The following is a 19,399-nucleotide window of genomic DNA, read 5'->3' as shown; positions in this document are numbered from 1 at the left end:
CAAATTACACAAAAAAATTACTAAATGCATCTATCTCCTTTCAGAACTCCTACTACAGTTCCATCAGTTCTGCTTCTTATTAATTATATTATAATTAAAGGAATTTGTGAGTGTAGAGAGGAATTAAAAGAAACAAACAAAAAAGTCCGCCTGAATAAGAGGCAAGGTCTGCTGCCCGTGAGGTCTGTCAGGCCATGACACGGCCTCTCCCCGGCCACCGCCAAGGTCTCACAGCTCGGGAACCTCAGGCCTGGCCAGACAAAGAGCCTCTGACAGCGTTCAGCCGGAGCGGCAGGAGATGGGAACGCTCCCTCCTGCCCTCCTCATCTGCACCGCGCTCAAAAAAACCCCTTCCAACGGGGAAAAAACTCCACCGAACTCCGCAGCGAGTCGCTGGGCAGAAGGATGATGCCTCTTATTCCTGACGGGAGAAAAAGCGGTGGGGGGAGCGCGGGCGGCCGCGCCGGGACACAGGTGCGCGGTGAGCGCGGTGACAGCCCGCGCCGGCCCCGGCAGGCTCCCCTCGCTCGGTAAGATGGCTCCCATCCTCCGGGGTGCCGGGGCGAGGGAGGCAGCGCGGCCGGCCCGGCCCGGCCCTGCCGCACCGCAAAATGGCAGCGGCCGCGGCCCCCCCGCCCGCGCCCCGACAGTGCTTACGAGTTGCAGGGCGGCCGAGGACTCCGGCTGCTCCCCGGGGCCGCCGTCCGGCACGGACTCGGCCGGCTGCAGGCGGCTGTCGGGGCCCCGCTGCGGAGCTGAGCGGCCGCGGCTCCGCGGGCCGGGCTCTGTCGCCGCCTCCTCCTCGTCGTCGTCCTCGTCCTCTTCTTCGTAGTCGTCGTCGTCGTAGTCGTCGTCGTCGTCGTCCTCCTCCTCCTCCTCCTCCGGAGTCTCGGCGCCCTCCTCCTCCTCCTCCAACGCCTCCTCTGCACCGTCCCGCAGGAGCAGGGGGAAGGCCCGGGCCCCGCGGGGCATCTCGGCCGCAGGGTCCTGCGCCGCGGGCAGGCGGGGCCCCGGCGAGCCAGGGTCGGGCAGGGCCTCAGCGCCGTCGGCGGCACCGCCGAGGTACTCGGCGTTGATCATGGAAGCCAAGTCCTGCAGCCGGCGCAGCGGGATGTAGCAGGACGACGGGTCCTGGCCGTAGCCGGGCTTGGCGGCCGCCAGCTGCATGGCGGGCGGCTCGGGGCCGCGGGCCTCGCCGAAGGGGCCGCCCTTGGGCTCGGCGGCCGACAGCGAGGTGCCGAAGGGGACGAGGCAGCTGCGGCGGCTCACTTCGCAGGCCTGCTCCATGCCGAGCGGCGGGCATCCACCTGCGGGCACAGCACAATGGGGTCAGCCCAGCCTGCACCGCAAAATGGCAGCCGCACCCGGGGGCCGCGTTGGGCTCCGCCGGCCCCGCTCCGCCACTGCCGGATTACAGGCCCCAGGCCGCGGCCCGGCCACCCCGGCTCGGCTCGGCACGGCCGGCGCCGGGGTCGCTCCCCCTACTGAACGCTGCCGCAGGGCCGCCGCTCACCTGCGGGTGCCGCGGGCGGCTCGGCGCCTGCCCCCGGAGCAGGCGGATGGGGAGACGCTCCGACCCGGCCCGGCCAGGCCCCGCCGCCGCTCCGCCGCCTCCCTCCTCCTCCCTCCCCCGCATGCGCGCGCCCGACGCCGCCACCGCCGCCGCCATCCCGCGAGGGCGCGCGCCCGCCCCGCGCGCCCCCGCTCTTGGGGTTCGGCGGCGGCGGCCAATCAGCGCGCGCGCGCCCGCGCGGGCCTGCCCCCCCCCCTTCCACCCCCCCCGCACGAGCAACCCCCCCCATGCCCCCCCCCCATCTCGGGAGGGGGAGGTGGGGAGGGGGCGCTCAGTGCTGCCCCCCCCCGGCGCGCCCCGGCCCGGCCCGGCCTGCCCCGCTCCCCGCATCCCCCCGCCCGGCACCGCGGCCTCGGGGCCGCCGCCCGCACCTCCATCGCAGGCAGCGGCAGGGGGCACCGGCCGGGACGGGACGGGGCGGCCCCGCAGTGTCTCCCCCGCCGCTCCCCCCCGCCTCCCCCCCACGCCGGGCAGGCCGCGGGCCTGCGAACGGCGGCAGAGCGGGCGCCAACAAAATGGAGTCCGCCAGGCCCTGCGCCCCGGCGGGGCACCCGGGCGGAGCCGGTCCCCGTGCACCGCTCGGCACCGCTCCCGGCCCCGGTGCCCGCGGGCGGTCAGCGGGGCGGGTGGCGCGGGTCGCCGCCCGCCCCCGCTGGGCTCGGGTTACCCCCTGCCATTGTCCGCCGCGCCCCGCGGGCCGGCCCGGCGCCCTCGCCGCGCTCCCCCGCCGCCCTCCCGCGCACCGGCGGGCCGGGCCGTCGCCGTCCGCGGGGCTGCCGTGCAGAGCCGTGCGAGCCTTGCCGAGCCTCGCCCGCCGGGGAGCGGCGCCGGGTGCCCGCGGCCTGGCTGTCCTCGCCGGGCTCCGCCGCTCCCGGACAGCCGCGCTCCCACCCGCCCTCCCGCCGCCGAGCGGCGCGCACCGGCCCCGCGCCCGCCCGTTCCGCCGGGACGGGCTGCCACCGCCGCCCCCCGCAACCGGCCCGCGGCGGGCGGCGGCTCCGTCGCTACCTCCGCTGCGGGCCGGGGTCTCCGCCGCCAGCCGCACGGGTCCGGGCGCCGCGCCGCGCCGCCGCCGCACCGGCACGGCTGGGCAGGCACGGGGCGGGGGGCAGCCGGGGCAGCGCGGGGATGTGGCACCGGGGCGGTGCTGCCCGGGCCGCGCGGGGGGCAGGGCCGCGCTGCCGCCCCCCGGGGTGCCGCCGCGGGGCTCGACGCGGCGCTGCCCGGGCGGACCCGCTCCCCCCGCCGCCAACGCTGCCCTTTGTTTCGCCCCCCGCTCCGACGTCCCGGCCGTGCGGGAGCCCCCGGCCGTGCTGGCGCCGCGCTCCCCCCGCCGGGCTGGGCCCCGGAGCAGCCGCTCTGCGCACCCAGGCAGGGAGCGCCCGCTGCCCGGGCCTCGCTGCCCCGCAGGCGCAGCTTTTCCCCGCTGAAATGCTGTCCTGGAGCGGCTGCGGGCTGGCACCTCAGCGGGGCACTGAAGACTTGCCTCCTCCCTGCCTGCGCACCTTGGCAGCCCCACTGAGGGCACCTGCCTTCCTGGTGCCCCTGCCGTCTTGCCCATGCACTCCTTCTGCCCTGTCTGTGGCTGGTAATGGAGCAACCATTTCTCCTGAGGAGCCACACCAAGGTCCCCGACCCACTGTCACCCCACTGGTGTGCTGCAGCCAAGGAGAGACTGCCATGTTCAGCTCATGCCACTCCAGCACACCCACGGAGGGTGGGGTGGCTCGGCAGGAAGCTCGTGACATGTTTGTGCCTTCGAGGTCCCAGCCTAGGGCTCAGCTGGTGCCACCTGACCTATTTTAGGCCCTTTCCCTCCATGCTCATGTGCCATGGTGACATGTGGGAGCTGGGGCCACGCTGTGAATGAACTTGGCACTGAGTTCCAGTATCGACACAGGTCTTCCCACCTTCAGAGAACTGGGGCATCACCCAGTGTGCCTGGATCCCTTGGTTTACACCTGAATGGGGGAAATATATTGTCCATCTCTCAGGGATCAACTGGCAGCCACAGCCTGGCACACCTGGGAGAGGCCCCAACAGCCAAGTTTCCTCCTTTCTCATTGGAGCCACCTGCCACGCACGTTTCTGCCACGTTCCCAAAATGAAGCTAGTGGTTTATTTATACCCCCCAGGGGCAGGCAGGGCGTGTGAAGAGCAGGAATGCCTGGTGTCTTTCCAGAGCCTGGTATCTGAGGCCCAGTGAGCAACCTGGGGAGATGTTTAGGGCTCTTCCAAGCAGAGGAACTGTACCCTGGGCACGGTCACCAGCTGCCCTTCTTCTGCACAAGTGCCCCCTCTTAGGCTGAGGGGGGAGAGCCAGGGCCACCATCAGGACACGTCCCAGCCTGGTTTCCCCCGGTGAGCCCTTGGTCCGTGGGCACAGGGCACAGCACACCCCGATGGGACACTGGTGTGCAGGGGCTGTCCTGCTTGGGCAGCGATGCCCGGGCAGCTCCGCACACCCGAGGCACGTCCACACCCCGCTGTCCCAGCGGGGCCCCGCAGCGATCCACCTGCAGCCCTGTGGGTATTGGGAAGAGCAGGGCAGCGGTGGCGGGGTGCCCTCAGACGCACTTCCCATCTGCTGTGTCACCTCTGCCCGTGCCACGGCCAGGCCCGCAGGAAGGGCCCTGCTCCGGCCCGTCTCTTCCGGCGGAGAACAGGGAAATGGCATCCCGGCCGCTGCCGCCCGCTCCCGCCCGGATGTGCGGCACGCCGGGCAGCGTGGCCGGCCCCGCCGCCTCAGGGCTTTGTCTGCGGGCTGCAGCGAGGGGCGCGGGGGCTGCGGCCGCCCCACCGCGGGGTTCGCCCTCAGCCCCCACCCCGCCATCGTGCTCACCCCCAGCCCAGCCCCGCGCCCAGCGCTATGGCCGGTCAGGCCGGCAGCCACGGAACCGCCGGTACTGCGGGCTCCCTCTGCAGGCCCCGGTGCCCGCGCACAGATCGCATCCCGGCGCCCCCACGGGAACGGCCCGGTGCCCCCGCGCCCGGCGGGAATGCATCCCCGGCTCCCGTCATGGCCGCTCCGCCCCCGCGGGGATGCCGGAGGCACCGCGGCCCCGCACCGGGGGCTCCCCCGCGGTTTCCCCGAGGGAGATGAGGAGCGGGGAGCCCCACACCCCAGCGCGGAGGGAGCCGTGGCCCGTGCGGATCCCGCGGGAGCCGCGGGCAGGATGGGCTGGTTGCGAGTCGCCTCCGGCCGCGGATGTTCGCCGGGGCGGGGCCTGGGGGGAGCGCGGACCCCGGGGGCAGCACCGGGACCCTGCACAAAGGGCCGGGGGCGGTGGCTGGAATCCGTGGCCGTGGGGCTGGATCGCGGCCGGGAGCGTGGGCGAAAGGGTTAAGGAGTCGCGGCGGGCAGGGGGAGGGCTGGCCCGGCCAAGGGAGAGGAAGGAAGCAGAGGAGGAGAGGAGCGGAGAGCATCCTGCCCGGAGGGTTTGCCTGGGGCCCCCTTTCCCCCAGGAAGCGGCTTGCGTGGCTTGAAACCGCAGGGATGGAGCGGCTGGAGCCGGGGCCATGGGTGGGGCTCAGCCCGGCTCCGTGCCCGCAGGCGCGGCTGCACCGGCCCGGTGTCCCCGGCTCGGGGGCTTCTCCTCCTGCCGGGGTGACCTCTGATTCCCAGGTCCCTCACCTCGCAGTCCCCCTGCCCAGGTGCTTCCATAGCCCCCCGAAACCTTGCGGGGGCAGCCCAGATACACACAAGGGCGGTGGGTGCGGGCAGGACCGCTGGCAGGAGCTGCAGGGGACAGGAGCCATCACTGCTGAGCAAATCCGCCCGGCGCGGAAGAGCTGTCGCTGCACTGTCACCTGGAGGCTGCTCTCTGCAGCAGCCATATGCAGCATGGGGATAATCCCGAGGGGCCGAGGCCCAGGGAGCCCGTCTGGGTGCTGCAGCTGCTCTCGGGACTGCCCTGCTTCCCCAGCCCTCGGGTTGCCCCCCATCCTCAAGCTTAGGGGGTGCGCAGGGCTCTCAGCCGCGAGCAAGGAGGCTGAGCTCACGCTGGGCTTTGATCCATCCATCCATCCCAGGTAGAGCCAGGTTCACCAGGCTCGAGTGCCCATGGGCTGCCCTCCCCACACTGCTCCTGTCACCTGGAAGGATACAAAGAGATGCACATTGGGACACAGCTCTGGAGCCCAAGCCCCTGCCCTGCCCCGCTCTCAGCCCCATCCATCGGTGCGGGTGATGGAGAGCAGAGCCAGGATTCATCCCCATGCCGCAGACCGTTTTTCCCACTTGCGTTTGTCATCCTTCCAACACAGTCCCGTGCCTGTCCTGCCGCGAAGGCCACTGTCACCAGCCAAATACGGGGGATGTGCGACAGGAGAGCCGCTCACCCGCTCCGCTCTGCCCGCCCCGCGCAGCTCCTCCCGCCGGCCGGGAGATGGGGCTGAGAGTCCGCGGCTTCCCGCAGCACCGGCGGGTCCGGGCGGCGGGCGGGGGGTCCGCAGCATGGGACCACCGCCCTCGCCGGCACCCCCAGCCTGGCCTGTCCGGATGGGGCTGGGGGTCCGATGTGGGGCTGGGGGTCCGCAGTAGCGCTGGAGCCTCGGCTCTGCCGCTGGGGGTGCATGAAGGGAGGTGCAGAGGTGCGTGTGTGTGTGTGTGTGTGTGTGTGTGTGCGTGTGCGTGTGTGTGTGTGGACAGGGATTGTGCTGTACATGTGTGTGCGTGCAAGTGGGTGCATGCAGATGTGTGAGGATGCATGGGGATTTTGTGGGGGATGTAGTGTATGTGCGTAGCTGGAAGTGGATGCACGCATGGGGAGATGTTCCTGGAGGTGTGCCTGAGGTGAGTGTGCACACATGGAAGTGAGTGTGCACACATGGAGGTGAGTGTGCAGGTGCTTCTCTATGGATATGGGGGCCGGGTGCATGCCTACATCTCTGCGTGTGCCTACATCAGTGTGTGAGGTGTCCCTGGCGGGATCCAATGTTTGGATTCCTCCACAGGAGAGATGGGGCCGTGCCTCAGCCTCTACTCCGATGTGTGGGGGCTCATGGGCCCCTTTTCTCTGCCCGCTGGCCCATGGGGGCTCTTCCCTCCCGTCGCTGCCTGGGCACACGGGGCACAGGCATGGGACAATGACAGCAGGTCGGGGAGCAGGGCTAGGGCAGGCAGGAGCAGCCAGAGGGGCAGTGCCAGCTCCTCCTGCTGTGGGGCAGACGGCAGCCTGGTGCCTTTCCACCCTGCCAGCCTCACCCTCTCCTGCCCGGGGGCAGAGGCTTTCTGCATCTCACAGAAACCAGATTCTCCCCAGAGATAAAATCCTGTCGCCTTTGTTTTGTGGAGAAAAGACAACATCAGCTCCCGGCCAAACAACAGAGTCGTTAAGCAAAGGCATCTCCGGGCAGGGGCTGGGAGCCACATCCCGGAGCTGGAATGAGGAACCAGCTGGTGTCCTGGCCCCTGGGGTGCTGTCTCCCCCAGGGCTCAGCATTCCTTCCAGGACCAGAACCAGATCCAGCACTCAGCATCTCCCCAAGGACTACAGCAGCTCCCCCAGGACCCAGCATCTTCCCTGCACACACCCTTCCCCTACCCCAGACCAGAACCACCTTCCCTAGGGCTCAGCATTTCCCGGGGATCACAGCATCTGCTCCAGGAGCACAGCACCCCTCCAGAACCACTGTACTCCCCACAGGGGACCCGACATCCCATGAAGGACCAGCAGTGTAGTGGGGTGGCTGTGAAGCTTAGCCCCACCAACACCCCACATCCCATAAGGACTCACAGACATATCCCAGAAACACACAAGGGGAATCTGCAGCCCCGGAGCGGCAGATTCTGGGGGAGCAGCAGGTACATGGCCCCAGAACTTGGGCAGACGGGATGCCTGTGGGCATGGCCGGGCAGGGATCTGTGCCAGGGCCCAGGGGCTGGGAGCAGGCACAAGGGGGGCTGTAATGGTGGGGGTGTGGGAACGCTGCCTCAGGAAACCAGCAGGATTTACTGGGCTACACACTAAATCCCCCTCACAAAAGGGGCCTGTTCGTGCGGACAGGATGCTGGTGGCTCAGCCACACTTGTTTGGCCAGCAGAGCCTGGCGGATTAAGGACAATTGGTTCAGCCCTGACAGAAAATACCAGGAATGTTAAACAATAAAAACTGCCTCCAGTTGTCGTGGGGCTGCTTCCCTGCCCAGCCGTGGCCTCGGCTGCCCTGTGCCTGGCAGAGCTGGCTCGGGCACAGCCCATGTGCCCACTGCCCCATCCTTTGGGGGCTCAATGGGGGATGTGGTGGTGCCTGGGGATGTGCTGAGGGCCATTCCCCCAAGTTGGGGCAGGCAGGTGGGCACAGTGCTGGGCACAGCCAGGACCCTGTGGGCTGCACTGGTGTGGGTTGTTGGGCTCTGGGTAGCAGGCAATGCCTGCACCTGTGGCAAGACTTTTAAATGTGCAGGGAGTGAGTGAGGTTTGGCAGGGGATGGCAGGTCCCTGCTCACAATGTCCCCTTCTGCCCCACTCCTTCCCTTTAGTATTAAGCGTTAGCAAACCCACCTATGCCTCCCCCTGAACCCAGGGAAAGGGCAGTGCAAGGTGAGCAAGAACTGCCTGCCCTGTGTGCTGCCCTCAGCACAGAAACCCCGGTCTGGAGTGAGGTGGGGACAAGTTGGGCACAGCCCCTCCCCGTGTTCAGTCTCAGTCCCAGCCGGGATCTGGGCTGCCCCTGTGGGCAGCTTGGGCAATTTGCCCTTCAGCGTGTGAATGCCCCATTCAGGGCTGTGCGAAATGCATTGGTTCTGGCACATTAGAGGACAGCTGGGATCCTTCCCGGGCAGGCAGGCTGCCGGCACAGGCAGGTTTCACACCTGCCAGGGGGCTGTCTGCCCCCACCCGCCCTGGGGAATGGGGGGCTCCTCCCAGCAGAGAGGGGAGCTGGGCTGGACATGGAGGCTGCAAGCGTGACACTGGAATGGGACACCCACAGCAGCCCTGTGAGGGGCTGTGAAAAGGAAGGGACACCAGGATGGCTCTGAAAGCTGTTGGGCTCCCAGCACATAGAATTCACAACACCCAGGGCTGTGTCAAGTCCCAAGTTCTGTGTCTCCTGTGACTCCAGACCTGGGCACTACCACAGCAGCAGCCAGGATTGAGGGACTCCTTTTCCAGCTGCCCTGGGCCCATGTCCTGCCCCACAGCACCTGGCAGCCCCCATCACCTTGGCTGTTTTGGGGCAGGCTGTGCCACAGAGCCAGCTTCCATGCTGGAAGAGGCAGCTTCCAGGCGGGGGGCTGTGAGTGCAGCTGGGAGCTGAAGGAGGAAACCAGATCCTGGGACTAACGGCCGGCAAAGCCTGGGCCTGGATGAAACCCTAGAACCAGGGAGCAGGCTGGCAGGAGGGGGTGAGACAGCTGCAGCCCTCCTTGCCCACGCTGCCGTCATTGCTGGGCACCACAGGGCAAGGGGGCCAACACAGGCATCAGAGAGCAGGGGCTGGAGACCCCCAACCTGTGCTCCCATGGGCTTTGGGGAGACAGAGCCCATAACTCACTTTAATCTGGAGTGCTGGGCCGGCCTGGGCAGGAGGGTGCGGGGGGTCCCCAGTGCGTGGGGCTGGGCCCCAGAGCACTTTCCCAGCCTGGGAGCCCGTGGCAGTTGGGGGATCAGTTTCAGGGCAGTGCTGGTAGCGCAGTTCACGGTGGCTTAGTGCAGCAGTGGCTAATGGGGAACAGATGCAAGGGTGCTTTGTGCTGGAGCAGGCCTGGAGGCACAGAAGTGGGGACATCACTTCCTGCACCTGTGGCACTGTCTCTGTGTCCCCCTGGAGTGATTGCAGCCCCTGAACTGGCTAGAGCAAGGAGGCAGCGAGGAGGCACACCCTGACCTGCCCTCCAAGCTTAGGTGAGCCCTTTGTGCTCCAGAGCAGCCCAGAAACTGCACCAGGGTGTATTCCAAAAAAATAATTTATCAGGTTGAAATTTCATGTACATAAATATTCATCTCTGTGGCTATGTACAGATGCAGCAGGAGCCTGGCAGCAGTGGGGCTCCTGCCCAGAGACACTTCCACTGAAGCACTGGCCAAAGCCCATCTCCCTGGGCTATGCCACGGGCATCCCAGGCAGTGCCCACATGGAGAGGCTCTGGCTCCTGCTGCCCCACAATACCAGGCACATCTCAGCCAGGGCTGATGGCTCAGTGCCCAAAAGGAGCCTGGGGAGAGGGACACCCTGCCCTGGTGCTGTGGCTCAGAGCCCTGCCCACCCACTGCTCAGCCCGGACAAAGCAGGCACCTTTGGTAACTCGGACCCCCTCCCTGCAAGGGCAGAGGTGGCTTCAGCATCACCCTTCCCTGCCCTCCCTTAAGTCCTCACGCTGGGGTAGGAGAAGAGGTGAGGAGCCAGCGGCAGCGGGTCGTGGGTGAAGACGGAGTCGTCAGAGGAGCAGGAGCTGGCAGTGTCCTCACAGGAGGGCGAGTACTGCTCAAAGGGCATGGAGAGGTCCAGGTACTGCAAGGAGGGATGGTGCCATGACTACCAGTGCTGTCAATGCCCACACTGCCCACCCCTCACCCACCAGACTCCCCTCCTCTCACCTCCTCTGAAACAGCTGCCAGGATCTTGTCCAGCCCCTCCACGAGCTGCTTGAAGGTGGGGCGCTGGGAGGGCACGGCGTGCCAGCACTCCCTCATCAGCATGTACCTGGGGATAAGGGGGTGTTAGCAGGGTCTCACCATGCCCCCTGCCCACCCCCTGGCTGGTACTCACAGCTCGTGGGTGCAGTTGGATGGCCGGTCCATGCGGTGCCCCTCCTTCAGCAGCTTGAACAGCTCCTCCACAGGGATGCCAGGGTATGGGGAGCCCCCCAGCGTGAAGATCTCCCACATCAGGATCCCAAAGGACCACCTAGGATCACAGATAGCAAAGGGGGGTCAATACAGGCTCTCCCCCAGCCTGGCCCACTGCACCCTGCACTGTTCCCACAGAGTATCCCCATTCTGCTACGGGGACCCTCCAGCACATGCATAACCCCACAGTGCTGCCTTGTCCCACACCAACAGCATCTTCAACCCACAGCCAACAGACCCCCATTCCCCCAAGGACTCACACATCGCTCTGGTGGGTGTAGACACGGTCAAACAGGGCTTCAGGGGCCATCCACTTCACTGGCAGGCGACCCTAGGAGAGCAACCCCTGCTCAGCTCAGCCCTGGTGGGGGTCCCTGTGCCCCTGTCCCAGGAGCCCCACTCACGTTGCTGGTTTTCTTGTAGTAGTCGATGTCGTGAACGTCCCTGGCCAAGCCAAAGTCAGCGATTTTCATCACGCTCTCCGCTGTCACCAGCACATTGCGGGCAGCCAGGTCACGGTGGATGCACTGCCAGGGAGGGCAACACCCACAGGGGTGTGACATGGTGACTCCAGCTCCACATGTCCCCTTCAACACTGAAATCACTGTTTCCCTCCCACACACCCCCCAGCACCTCTGCAGTGGTGGGGCCATCCCATCACCGGGCTGGCTGCAGTGACAGGCACAGTGGGGCAGCCACATACACTTCCCCAGGAGGTGGGCCAGGCTTTGAGTCCCATATTTTTGGGGAGGTACTGCCTTGAGCTTTGCTGGATGGGGCTGGGAGGTTCTGGAGAGCCCATGGGAATTGGCTGGGCTCCCTTTCCACAGGGACAGTGGGGTCGGCGGGGATACACAGCTCCTCTGTCACTGCCATGCCCTCCCCTGCTGTGCCCAGCACAGGTAGCCATGCAGGCCATGCCAGCCATACCCGTTTGGACTCCAGGTACTCCATGCCACGGGCCACCTGGTAGACGCAGGAGACCAGATCCTTGAAAGACAGCTGCTCCTCAGGCATTGCCATGACATCAAAAGCGTAGTCAGGTGTCGGGGGGCGGCGGGCACGGAGGTACTCACGCAGGTTGCCCTTCGCAGCAAACTCCACAATCACGTACAGTGGTCCTGGGAAGGGTGGCCACTTGTTCAGCTCCTGCCCTGCCTTGTCCCTTCCCAGTTAGCCACCGACCCCAGTGCCTGCATCCCCAGTTCTGCTCCATGCCCATGCCCTGCCCAAACCCTGCCTGCACAGCCCCCTCACCATCCTGTGTGCAGACTCCCAGGAGGTTGATTATGTTCTTGTGTTTGTCCATGAGCTTCATCATCTCCATCTCAGATATGAGGTCAGCCAGGTCCTTGTCAGTGGCATTGTCTAGGGAAGGAAGGCTGTGTCACGATGCCAGCTGGGTGGCACCCCTGCCCAGTGCTGATGCCACCTCTGCTCCCAGGACACTGGCACAGGAGCCATTACCTTTCAGCATTTTGACAGCCACGGTGACAGCTCTGTCTGGCCGGTCTCTGTCTATGCCGTAAGCCTCTGCCCGCACCACCTGGCCAAAGCAGCCTTCCCCCAGGGGCTTCCCCAGCACCAGCCTGGCAGGGACAAGCAGAGCCATGAGAGATCACAGGGATGGCCTGATGGTGGCCAGAGGCCTCCCCATCCATGACCTGCATGCTGCAGCCCGTGTCCCTGCCCTGTAGAACCGTACTTGTCCCGGGGGAACTCCCACTTGGCATCAAGGGGCAGGTCCAGCTCCATGACACCAGCCAGCATTGGGGCACAGCTGGAGGAGAGACGAGTGACCCGCATCAGGGACGTGCTGGACTTCCCAGAAGAGCTGGAATCCAGGGAGAACTGTGGAGAGAGACACAGCTCCTCAGCCATCCATCCCATCTCATCCCATGATCCAGGGCCCAACAAAGATGCAACAGAAAAGCAGAGATCTCACTTGGAGCAATGGGGTGAGAGAGCTGCAGGGGGAAGTGGGAAGGGCAGCTCCAAGGCTGGCAGCAGGGTAAGGTGTGACTGGCACAAGTGGCACTCCTGGAGCCCATTGGTCACCAAGGTCCCCTAGCTGCATTACTAGGGCTCAAGTTTGGTACGCACCTGTCGGATGAGCGGGAATTTGGAGAGCTTGTGGACTGCCATAGGCTCCAGGTGCTGCTTGCTGGACTGAGTCTGCATCCGGCACAGCACCACAATAATGATGGCCATGGCCACGGCCAGTGAGCCTGAGGTGTAGATGATGATGTCCGTGTACTTGGTCTCAGGGGCCTCAGCTTCCCGCACCAGCTCCTCTTCTGCAGGGAGTGAGTGAGTTGGCCTGAGGCATGGCCTCTGCGTGCTGGGGATCCCAGACCCCACACCAGGACCCCACCCCTACCTGGCAGGACGGTGAGCCAGGCAGACTGGTAGGAGAGGCCGATGGAGTTCCCTGCCAGGCAGGTGTACTCGCCAGCATCCTCCATGGACACATTGCGCAGGTACAGCACCTCCACCTCAGAGCTGTTGATATCTGCAGTCTGTCAGAGAGGGATGGAGGTCAGTATCCCTCTTCCTCAGGGAGCTCTGTGCACCCCTGTCACCACTTTAGCGTGGGTATCTGGGACCTGAGTGCTTCCAGCCCTTGTTACCTTTAACACTTGCACATAGGGAACCCCGTCGGGGCCGTAATTGCTGCCGTTCACTTCAATGTGCTTCAGCCACTGAATGTGGGGCTGGGCATCACTGTAGACCTTGCAGAAGAACTCCACATCGCTGCCCACCAGGGCTGTGGTGTTGGCAGGCAGCCCAGCCTGCAAGATGGGCCTGTGCGGGGACCTCTCTGTGCACGGGGAGCAGAGCAGTGTCACTGACATGGTGGCCCAGAGCACAGGCTCCTTTCTCCCTCCTCCTCCACCCACCAAGGAGCCCTTCCCGAGCCCTAAAAGAAACCAGTGCAACCCAAGCCTGGTCTCCATGCCATGTCCCTGGGTTGTGAGGGACATGTGAGTTACACCAGTGGATAGACCACAAACAGAGGCTCCTGCACCCCTTTTCCTGACTCTGCCAGGCATAGGGAAGCCCAGATCAGCACCAAGCTGAGGAGCCCTCACCCAGCACGTCCAGGAGGTAGCTGTAGCGGATGCTGCCAAACCTGTTTTCCACCAGGCAAGTGTAGTTGCCGCGGTCAGAGGGCACCACGCTCTCCATGACCAGGCTCCAGTGCTGGTGCCGGAGCTGCAGAGGGGCAGGAAAGGCAGTGAGGTGAGCTGGGGAGGATGGCTCCTGGGAGGGAAGCTGTGGTGGGAGGAGCTGGCCTGTACCCGGATGCCCCCGATGCGGTGCTCCCCTCGGAACTCGCGCCCGTTCTTGAACCAGCGGATGCTGGGGCTGGGGCTGCCCGAGGCCGGGCAGCGGAACTTCACCGTGTTCCCCGCAGGGACTGCGTACAGCTTCTTGTCCATCCGGTGCGGGTGAGTCCAGTAAGGAGCTGGGGACATGCAGGATGTCAGTGGGAGGGGCTGTGCAGGGAGCAGCAGTGCCCCCTGCCCCTGGTTCTGCCCCACCTGCCCTCTCCTGTAGTGCCCCGGCGTGGCACTGACCTCTGTGCACATAGACTGACTCCTCATTTCGGTCTCCGTGGCGACCGTCCCCATCGCTATCTTCATCATCATCACCTGACGCCAGGGAGTCTGCGAAGGGAACCGGGTTGGGAGGGACATCCCTGCCTGCAGGGCTGGGCGGGCAGGGGCTGCCTCGCTGCCCCGGGGGTAGCTGGGTGCTGCTGGGCTCCTACCCACGACAGAGATGGTGAAGTTGCGCAGGACCTCTCCAGTTCCCCGTGCCCGGCACACGTAGAGCCCTGAGTCCTTGTAGGTGACCTCTGAGATCTCCAGCAGGCCCTGATGGAGATGGATGCGACCCCCGGAGAGGAGTGGCCGGGACTCCTTGTACCAGACCACACTGGCACCACTCTGGTTGGCATCACAGTACAGCTTCAATGTGTTGCCGGGGTCCAGGAGGAGATGTTCATCTTCTGACTCCAGTAAGGGTCTCTCAAATAGCTCTGGAGAGATGTGGTGAGCATCCACCCCAGTGCTCACCCCTCCCTGACAGCAGGACCCCTCCATATGCCCATCTTAGAGCAGAGCATGTGGTGTGACACAGCCCAGAGCCTGGCTCTGCCACCCCAGAAGCGGGTAAGGGCTGGACTCTGCCCTGAACACAGGGACACGGTTTCCCCAATGGCATGTCCCCGTCCAAGGCCACACATGCCACTGTCTTCCACCACTCCCAGTGGCACAGGGTGCTCCGGCTTGCTCTGCCTTACTGAAGGAGGTTAACAAACCCCTCCAGACACCCAAAGTCAGACCTCTACATGCCCCAAGCATGTACAGCCGGGTTGTCCCTGGTAGTGGAGCCCAGCTTGCCGACGGCCAGCAGCAGCATGTGCACTTGGAGGGCAGAAACAACCTGGCCGCCAGCACAGCAATCCCACGGCAGCCCGACTGCCCACGGGAAGGAGCCCGGAGCGCACGAGTGTGTCTCCAGCCCAGGTCATGGCCAGCACAGGAGGGATGTGGGGGAGCTGGTCTCTGGTCCCAGGGGACGCTTCTCCCGCACCCACCACCTCGAGGCACAGAGTGCCCGCATTTCGCCAGGAGTCACACACAGCAGCCACAGCCCACAGCGGTCTCGCAACCCCTCTCTGCCACGCGTGTCCACCGAGCGAGCCAAGCCCCCGCAGCACAGGGACAGCCCGGCTGGAGCCACCCTGCCCCTGTCAGTGATGGAAACGCCGGTCCCTATGCCGTGTCCTCAGCTCCCGCCAGCCCTGCCCTGCAGGCAGAGCGGTGGGGCTGCGTGCCCAGGGCAAGCACCCGCATCCCAGCCGTGGGGTCGCCGCCCCAGAAAGCACAAACCCACTCCCGCCGCCCCCCGGCTCCGCTTCGCCCCCCGCAGCCGTACCTGGCTCCATTGCTCTGCCCCGTGCAGCCGCCGCCAGCAGCAGCCCCGCCACGACCTGCAAGAGGGGCCGCATCTTCCAGGCCCCCCCAGCGCGGGGGTCCCACCCTGCGGGACAGGCAGGGTCGGGTGAGCGGATCCGGGCGGGCAGCCCCCTCCTCTCCCGAGGCACCGGGGAGAAGCAGTGCGAGGTCCCCAGGTCACCGCGAGGGTGGGCGGGCATGGAAGGGAGGCAGAGCACGGGGGTCCCTGGGCAGGAATGGGAGGGGGCACGGGATGGGAACACCCCGTTTGGGTGCCGGGAATCCGACCTCTCAGCCAGCGGCAGCCTGGGCAGGGCGCTCGGGGAGGCTAACCGGGGGCGGGGGACGGCGGGGGATCCCAGGGAGGGGGAAGAGTGTCCCGGAACGGGGGGGCCCGAACGGCACCGGGGGCGAGGGTCGCGGTCGGCGAGGTTACCGGCGGTGACGGGGTCCCGCGGTGGAGCCGCCTGCGCTGCGCGGGCCGGGGCAAAGTCCGGGGACAGCGGGCTCAGCGCCGCCGAGCCCCACACCGCGGCCCCATGGCGGCAGGGCCGGGGACGGCTCCGGCTGCGGGCTCGGGACGGCTCCGGCTGCGGGCAGGGCTGGGGCTCGCTCCGGGCTGGCTCCGGCCCCGCTCTGCCGCCGCCTCGGGGGCGCGGGCACTTTGTAGGGACGCGCTCGGGTTACAGCGGCCCCGCCCGGAGCGCTGGGGAGGCGGGAGGGGGGGACGGGGACCGGCCCCGCTTCTCCGGCATCTCTGCAAACCGACCTGCCGCCGAGCTGGACGGGGGAAGCGGGGGGGGAGCACCGGCCTTCCCCCCCCAGCAGCGAGATGCGGCCCCGGCCCCTCCATCCCGGCTCCGGCGGTGCAGCCTCCCGTCGCGGGTGGGGCACGCAGGGGGGTGCAAAACACCCGGGGGCTCCCCTGTGCTGTCCTCCAGGCGTGGGGAGCAGCAGATGGAACAGGGGGCAAGGCCACCCCCGTTTCCCCCCGATTGCTGGCAGGAGGAGCACTCCAGCCTCAAGCAGGTGTGGTGGCCCAGGCTGGGCGCTGAGCGTTGCTGGGTGCCCAGCAGCCCACACGCTAATTGTGCCATAATTAGTTGTAGCGTTATCGCTGTCAGTGCCATAAAGTGGCTGTGACCCTCATTAGGAGCCCATAACGGAGTGCCATAAAACGTGGCTAAGGTGCAAGCCAGCGTTGGAGTGGCCTAATCCAACCCATAAACACTTTGCCCTCACCTTCCCTGTGCTGTTGCCTCGGCTGGGGCAGGCAGACCCCACCATGCCCTGGCCTTGCTGCTCGTTGGGCCATGCAAGACCCCTGGGCACTGGGGCAAGCCTGGCCTCAGACACTCTGAGCTGGTGTGATCCCAAAGAACAATGTCCCCTGAGCATCCTGCTGCCATCAAAAGGGGTCAGTGTCCCCCAGTACATGGCCAGGGTCTGGCCCTAGAGCTGCTCTCCTTTCCTGTATCACTGTCTGCTTCGCCACCTGCTTTCCAGCAAGATCTTCCAGGGCTGAGCTGAGCCCCACACACAGCCTTGCCCATGTCTGGTGTGGATCCTGAGGCCCTGTGAGTGAGGTACACTGTCACTGTCACCCCTCATTTTGTAGGGCCACACTGTGAGTCCTGGGCACAGCCTTGTTCATGCTATGCTGTGCCAAACCATCCAGCATGACGCGGTTTCACTGTGAGGTCTGGTTGGTGCTACAATCTCCCATAGCACCATCCACTCTGTGCTGCCCCCCATCTGGAGTACTGGTGTCCCCTTGGGGTGCAGAGGTGCACAGAGCAGTCCCGGGGGCCAGCAGCCCCCAGCAGCTGTTCATTCCTGCTGACGCGTGAAGCGGACGAGAACATCAATTTCATGGAGCAGCAGCCGCCCCTGCAGAGTTCACAGCGTGCCGGAAGCACAGAAAAATGTTGGGTTCATCTCAATTCGAACCAAAACCAAATTAAAACCAGAGAGAAGGGGATGTTCCCAGTACTGGGAACACGAGGGAGAGCTGGGACTCTGGGGAGTCTGTGGGAGCCACAGCCTGGGATGAACATGGAAAGATTCCCTGTATCCCAGGGCTCCCCAATGCTGAGTGGAAGAAGGGCAAGCAGACCAGTGTGGGCACATTGCCCAGTGTCACACTGAACATCCCCACTGGGCCAGGACAATGCCAGGCACAGTCCAGGGCTTGGTGAGGCTCTGCTGTAGGCGGCTGGGAACTGGTCACCTCCCTGCCGTGGGGCAGTGCAGGGCTGGGGCTGGGCTGCCTGGCTTGATTTATAGCAGCAACTGACGGCAAACAAAAAGCCCTTCACAGCAGCCCAGCCCCACCGCCTGCCACCCGCTGCCGGCAGCACCACAGCGGCCTCTGCCACGCCAGCAGCTCAACAAGGGGGGATTGTGCCAGCACAGCACTGTGCTGTGGGTGCACCCCTGCCCCAGCACCCTCCTCTGGTGCCCCTGTGTCCCCCAGCTCATGAGCTGCCCCCATCACTGTGGCACAAGCGATGTGTGACCCGTGGTTACTTAGCTCAGACACAGCGGGGTGCCCAGAGATGAAGTGTGTTCTCAGAACTCCACAGATGGTGCAGAAGGATCCCTCTTGCCCCATGTCCCCTTGGGAGAGTCGACGACCCCCTGGCCAGACCCTTGGCCTTGGTTATGTGTGCGGGGCCCCGCGGCAGCGAGCACGCACAAGGGGCCGGGCGCCGGCGTGCTGGGGCTCCATCCTCCCGCCCCTGCCCCTTCCCCCAGGCAGTAAATCATCCCCATTCTCCTCATGAAAGGCCCATGTATGTGCTGCCGGTGCAGGGAGCCTGCCTGGTGCCAACAATATTGCTCTTGGAAGGCAGCCGGAGCTGCGGGAACACAGCCGCCCCTTGTGCCTGGCCCCAGCACTTGCCGCCACTCCCGCTGTGGTGGCACCTGCGGCCAGCCAGAGCCCGCGCAGCACGGTGGCTCCTGTGGGGGCCGGAGCCTGGGGGGCTCTTTCCTCCTGGAAGTTTCTCTTGGCCTCCCCTGAACGGCTCTTGTTTGGGGCACAGAAGCCCCAGCTCACAGTACCCTGTACGTGCATAGGATCTGAGGCTGAGCAGGCTCATTCCATGGGCTGGGGTGATGTGAACCTTCTGGCACTGAGGGAGTGGGTCAGCCCTGGAGCAAGGGGTGAGCGCCAGCACAAGGGCTTCCAGCTCCATGCAGTCCTACGGGCTTCAACGTGGTAGCTTCCAGCCCAGCCACAACCTGCTGCCCTCATATCAGTGGGCACCTGCTGAGGAAGGCAGGGGGCAAGCTGGGCAGGCAGGCAGCTGCTCCAGACTGGGCACGGTGCTCTGCAGGGGCTGGGTCCTGCCCTGGAGGCAAGCAGCCAGGTTTGGGGCAGTGCGTCCCACCAGGCCCTGGTCCTGCCTGCCCATCCTTATCTCAGCTGGGAGGGACTCATGGAGCAACCCAGCTCGGTTAAGGTTTAACCAGGCAGAACTTGGCAAACATAAACCTGCTGCTCCCTCTGGGGAGCCAAGAATGTGGGGCCCAGTGCAGGGGCTGCAGGACAGGGACACCAGGGGCCCAGGCTCCTTCTAGCCTCCAGCATGGCACAGGAGCATCCACAAATCTGGGCAGTAAAGGCTGGGCAGGGAACATACAAGTTGAGGGTGATATGGCAGGAGGGTGGGCAGCGTCATGCCTTGTCCTGCTGCAGCCCAGCCACCTCTTCCTGCTCTGTGTGGGGAAGTGCTGCGGTCACAGCTGGCACAGGGAATGAGGTGCATGGGGCCAGCATGTCCTGCTCCCCATGGGGACATGGCACACACCATGTGCTGGGTTGGGCACCACAGTGCTGATCTATGGGCCAAGAAAGCAGGAGCTTTGCTCACCAGCCCTGTCCCCTGCACAACATTGGGGGCTCAGCCCAGTGAAGCAGCAGCCATGGCAAGGAACTGAAAAGGAAGAACAGGGCCATCCCAAACTTCCCAGCCCCTAATTGTAAGCAGGCACCCGGTCCTGACTCCACATCTGCACTTGATTTACTCAATGGAGCCTGAGGGGCCACGAGGGATGGCA

General features: G+C 65.6%; 3 protein-coding genes across 3 annotated transcripts in view; 1 reads left to right on the top strand and 2 right to left on the bottom strand.

Annotated features, from left to right (window-relative positions):
• Positions 1-1,287, bottom strand: part of NSD1 (nuclear receptor binding SET domain protein 1) — a 58,583-nt gene extending 57,296 nt beyond the window's left edge. Inside the window, exon 1 of the mRNA XM_058815610.1 lies at positions 658-1,287. Coding sequence (XP_058671593.1) covers positions 658-1,287 — 630 coding nt within the window. The remainder of the gene's footprint in view (positions 1-657) is intronic.
• A 64-nt stretch (positions 1,288-1,351) lies between these two features.
• LOC131564623 (basic proline-rich protein-like) lies at positions 1,352-5,059 on the top strand. Its single transcript, XM_058815139.1, has 2 exons — positions 1,352-3,161; positions 3,960-5,059. The coding sequence occupies exons 1-2, from the start codon at positions 1,352-1,354 to the stop codon at positions 5,057-5,059; spliced, it is 2,910 nt and encodes a 969-aa protein (XP_058671122.1).
• Positions 5,060-9,882: 4,823 nt separating this feature from the next.
• FGFR4 (fibroblast growth factor receptor 4) lies at positions 9,883-15,387 on the bottom strand. The gene is made up of 17 exons (XM_058815606.1): positions 15,315-15,387; positions 14,143-14,412; positions 13,949-14,038; positions 13,670-13,836; positions 13,460-13,583; positions 12,998-13,188; positions 12,748-12,886; positions 12,471-12,664; positions 12,073-12,218; positions 11,835-11,956; positions 11,625-11,735; positions 11,298-11,488; positions 10,772-10,894; positions 10,628-10,698; positions 10,288-10,425; positions 10,116-10,221; positions 9,883-10,029 (listed from the first exon to the last, which is right to left on the bottom strand). The coding sequence occupies exons 1-17, from the start codon at positions 15,385-15,387 to the stop codon at positions 9,883-9,885; spliced, it is 2,403 nt and encodes an 800-aa protein (XP_058671589.1).
• Between the last annotated feature and the right edge of the window lie 4,012 nt (positions 15,388-19,399).

Source organism: Ammospiza caudacuta, chromosome 16, assembly GCF_027887145.1.
Source record: "Ammospiza caudacuta isolate bAmmCau1 chromosome 16, bAmmCau1.pri, whole genome shotgun sequence".
Lineage (NCBI taxonomy): Eukaryota > Metazoa > Chordata > Aves > Passeriformes > Passerellidae > Ammospiza > Ammospiza caudacuta.
Note: the sequence above shows the minus strand (reverse complement) of the source record. Positions and strands in the feature narration are given on the sequence as shown.

Excerpts from the sequence above, each read along its gene's own strand:
- LOC131564623 (XM_058815139.1), top strand. The coding sequence starts at position 1,352 with ATGGCAGCCGCACCCGGGGGCCGCGTTGGGCTCCGCCGGCCCCGCTCC. Across the intron at positions 3,162-3,959 it reads TTCTGCCCTGTCTGTGGCTG|GGCACAGCACACCCCGATGG; the intron begins GTAATGGAGCAA and ends CCGTGGGCACAG.
- FGFR4 (XM_058815606.1), bottom strand. The coding sequence starts at position 15,387 with ATGCGGCCCCTCTTGCAGGTCGTGGCGGGGCTGCTGCTGGCGGCGGCT. Across the intron at positions 12,887-12,997 it reads CCTATGTGCAAGTGTTAAAG|ACTGCAGATATCAACAGCTC; the intron begins GTAACAAGGGCT and ends CCTCTCTGACAG. Across the intron at positions 12,665-12,747 it reads CTGGCTCACCGTCCTGCCAG|AAGAGGAGCTGGTGCGGGAA; the intron begins GTAGGGGTGGGG and ends CACTCCCTGCAG.